The sequence below is a fragment of the Pundamilia nyererei genome, unplaced genomic scaffold (genome assembly GCF_000239375.1).
Source record: "Pundamilia nyererei isolate P.nyererei 1_Seehausen unplaced genomic scaffold, PunNye1.0 scaffold00011, whole genome shotgun sequence".
NCBI classification, from domain to species: Eukaryota; Metazoa; Chordata; class Actinopteri; order Cichliformes; family Cichlidae; genus Pundamilia; species Pundamilia nyererei.
Window position 1 is genome coordinate 3963056 of NW_005187412.1, and position 1207 is coordinate 3964262.

Consider the following 1207-nt stretch of genomic DNA (forward strand, 5'->3'; position numbering starts at 1 on the left):
TCACAGCCCGTTTGTGGGCACTGTCTCTGAGTTCTCAGTCCCAGGTACACACATATATGACCCATTTAGACAATAACAAGCAAACTATTTTTTTCACCTAATAGTCCATTTTAAAGGCACGGCGTTTTGTAACGTTGGACATTTTCTCAATGAAGTCCTGCAGTCTCAGCACCAACGCCACACATCCGTGAACCACTCTGATGGATCTTTTGAGGGACTTTATGAGATCTGTCCCGCTGACCTGAGCTCTCAATCATTCACAACAGGCACATCAGTAATGACAGTGACAGCCACAGATGTAGACGACCCAATGACAGAAAACGCTGTTCTGAGCTACTCCATCATTGACCAGGAGAGCATTCCTCCCAACGCCATTACCAAGATCATGTTTGGCATCAACAACAAGACAGGTGCCATCTACACAAGAGATGTAGGCCTGGACAGAGAGGTAAACAGGAGGAGGGCTTTTGCAGAGCATCATAATGCTTTTATTTCACTAACGTGCTGTATTGCATCCCGTAGGTGGTGAAAGAATTCAGGTTAAAACTACAGGTGGCTGATATGGGGGGCATGGGACTAACAAGTGAAGGTGCGGCAATCATACATGTTTCTGACATCAACAACCACGCACCGCAGTTCAGCCCTGACTCAGTAAGTCTCAGAAGTCTCAGGAAAATACTTTCCGTAATTTTAGGATCTAACCTGTCACTTCAATTTGTTATCACGATCGGTGATTTCTTTTCTGTTTGTGGCGCGTGTAGTACAACATGACAGCGGTGGAGAACAGGAACGACTACGAGCTCGGACGAGTGAATGTGACAGACAGAGACGATACTGGAACGAAAAACTGGAAGGCCAGATACTTCATTTCAAATGACTACAGAGGAAACTTTGCTGTCCGTACTGATCCCATCACCAACCAGGGGGTCCTCACAGTGGTGAAGGTAAAGCCGGGGAGGGGGAGGGAATGTTTCCAAAGCATTCACAGAAACAGGGACAACAATGTGGTTCTTTATTAAATATTGAACATTATTAAACAGGTAAAAGTTGGGGACTTACATAAATTTGATAATTGAATCATTAATAATTTATACAGCAATAGCTGTAATAGAATAGAAAAATAGCAATAATAGAAAAAAATGACATGACAAGACAAGAAGATCTTTCTGGTGTCCAGGATTGTTGTAAATCGCATGCTTTTTTTTTT

The 1207-nt window shown here is 43.0% G+C and overlaps 1 protein-coding gene across 1 annotated transcript in view; it reads left to right on the forward strand.

Annotated features, from left to right (window-relative positions):
- The window catches only part of cdh15 (cadherin 15, type 1, M-cadherin (myotubule)), a 20453-nt gene that overhangs the window by 10917 nt on the left and 8329 nt on the right, over positions 1–1207 (forward strand). The window contains exons 5-8 of the mRNA XM_013908483.1: positions 7–44; positions 267–448; positions 523–651; positions 762–944. Of these exons, the coding sequence (XP_013763937.1) occupies positions 7–44; positions 267–448; positions 523–651; positions 762–944 (532 nt within the window). The remainder of the gene's footprint in view (positions 1–6; positions 45–266; positions 449–522; positions 652–761; positions 945–1207) is intronic.